General features: G+C 46.7%; 1 protein-coding gene across 1 annotated transcript in view; it reads left to right on the top strand.

Annotated features, from left to right (window-relative positions):
• Positions 1-4: 4 nt before the first annotated feature.
• Positions 5-2,473, top strand: part of TMEM62 (transmembrane protein 62) — a gene marked incomplete at its 5' end in the record, with an annotated part of 49,836 nt that continues 47,367 nt past the window's right edge. Inside the window, 3 exons of the mRNA XM_045286457.1 lie at positions 5-13; positions 345-456; positions 1,465-1,602. Of these exons, the coding sequence (XP_045142392.1) occupies positions 5-13; positions 345-456; positions 1,465-1,602 (259 nt within the window). The remainder of the gene's footprint in view (positions 14-344; positions 457-1,464; positions 1,603-2,473) is intronic.

Genomic DNA, 2,473 nt, shown 5'->3' on the forward strand with positions numbered 1-2,473 from the left:
CTGGGGTCTGCAGGTGACGCGATCGGAGCGCGGGGGCGGGGGTGGGCGCGGGCGGGCACTGCGGTGGGACACGCTGGGCTTCTCCTGCTGGGCGCCACCCGTCCTTGTTTGCGCCCCCGATTCCGGGCTGGGGTTCGCAGGCAGGTGGCAGCTGGAGAGTCTGTCCAGTGCTGATCATACTTCCCCTTGGTCCTTCCCCGGGGACGGAGGGTGGGGAGGGAGGAACAAGGTGGCTGCTGCTTTTGCCTTCCTGCCTCTTTTCTTGCCTCGAGAAGAGTCGCTTGGCCACGCCTGCCAATGCTGCTGCTTTCTTCCTGACTCTGTTTAATACCTGCTCTCGGCAGATATCCGACATTCACTTGAGCAGGTTTCACGATCGAGGCAGAGCCGTAGACTTAGAGACGTTCTGTACTGAAACTATTGACATCATCCAACCAGCTCTCGTCCTAGCAACAGGTAGGGAGGCTTGCTGTGCTGTCGTGCTGTTCGGTGGCTCCCAGGGTAGCATGCTAGCCAGGGCCGCAGCGTTTCACTTCGGGGAGGTAGAAGAGTTGGCTCGTAATGCCCTTTGCTTATGGGTAACTCAGTCCAAGCAATAGCAAAATTAGTGAACATCCTAGAAGCCAGGCTCGCTCGGGATTCTCCTGTTGGTGGGCTGCCTGTTATAGTTGTGTCTGTTTTTTGTGGTGGTGGTTGAAGTTGTTCAGGATTTGAGAAAGCATCGGGGGACGGCCTTTAACCACAAAAGTTCTCACGTTTTGCTAACGTTTCCAGTTTCTTTCCATTAGTAGTCAATGTAATATCGTCAAAAATTTTTGGCTGCAAGTGATTCAGCGCTTTTTTCTTCATCCTTCTGTGGCTTGGACTCCTTAGCCTCTTCAAACCATTAATCATTTGCCCCATTTTTCCCGTCTACCGGGAACTCTTGTCTCACCTGCTCTATCAAAACACCCCTGCTGATAGGGAGGACCATCAGTCCTCATTCCATGAGAGAGCTCCAAATTCAAATGTTCTGTCTCGTTTTCTAGAAACTTCAGTGTATTTTATTTCAGTGTCCAGACTACATCTTCCAGATTGCTTCATGCTGATAATACTAATACTTGATAAGATCACATTCCTGATCTGGGATTTAGGAAATGTGATTACCATAGACATAGTTGTCCAAAATGATGGAATTTCTTAGAAAAGATTTCCATTTTATCACAGTGCCACGATGCATGTTGTATTGCTACTTTTAAAGAGAATATTTTGACAGCCTACATCTAGTATCACAGAAGGTTGAATAAGGAGCTTACTAACTTATAACAAACCAATCAAGACTTGCTGAGAAAAAATCGTATTCTTTTATAACAGCTTGTTTTAGACAAATATGGACAAACCAGGGGTAGTGCTTATGCATGTTGTCCCCACCCTCCCACCCCCAGAGTTTATTTTGCATGTTTTAAATTTTATGTAAATCTACAGGAGACCTGACAGATGCTAAAACCAAGGACAAGTTGGGATCCAGGCAACATGAAGTGGAGTGGCAAACTTACCAGGGTATTCTAAAGAAGACAAGGGTCTTACAAAAAACCAAGTGGCTGGATATCAAAGGAAATCATGGTATGAATCAAAACCTAGACTTTGGAAACTTAGATTCTCCAATTTAGATGGGACTTCATAATGGGGTTCTCTGATATACTGAAGGCCACAACTCTGAGAAGCAGCTGGAACATAACTTCAAATGCCACTGTGAGCCTTTGAGATGAGAGTGTGGTCCTTGCTTCAGTATATTAAAGTACATCTTCCATCATGCTGCAGGGAATAAGCTGGTTACAAAAGGATAAATACAGGAAAGATCAAGAATAGGCAAATGTATATAGACCTAAAGTTTTTAGTGGCGCCCAGGAGTGGGTAGGAGGGAGTGGCAGAAGGGACTCAGTGCTTAGGAGACACTGATCTGCTAACCCACCTGCTGCCATTGAGCCAGTTTCAACTAAGAGTGACCCTATTTAGGGTTCCCAGGCTGTAAATCTTTACAGGAGCAGGATAACCTCATTTTTCTCCAAGAGTGGCTGGTGGGTTTATATAATCCACTTTGTGGTTTGCAGTCCAATGCTTACCCAATACTGCCACCAGGGCTCCTTAGCTTCTGCTGAAGGTGATGGGAAATGTTGGAAGTGAATAATGGGGATGGCTGCACCAAACGATGAACACAATGCCACTGAATTGCACATACTCAAAAACTCAAACGCAGCATCGCTATTGAGTCAGTGCTGACTCATAGTGACCCCCTGTGAGTTTCTGAGACTGTGACTGTTTATGGGAGTAGACATGCCAGTCTCTCCCAGGGCTGCTGGTGGTTTTGAACTGCCAATCACGTGGATCACAGCCCAACATGTAACCACCACGCCCCATCAAGGCTCCAAATTGCACATATAAAGATGTACTTTGATTCTCACAACCATCCTGCGAAGGACGCACAGGAAGTATG

This window comes from Echinops telfairi, unplaced genomic scaffold, assembly GCF_000313985.2.
Source record: "Echinops telfairi isolate 266 unplaced genomic scaffold, ASM31398v2 ScPeMD7_8;HRSCAF=38, whole genome shotgun sequence".
Lineage (NCBI taxonomy): Eukaryota > Metazoa > Chordata > Mammalia > Afrosoricida > Tenrecidae > Echinops > Echinops telfairi.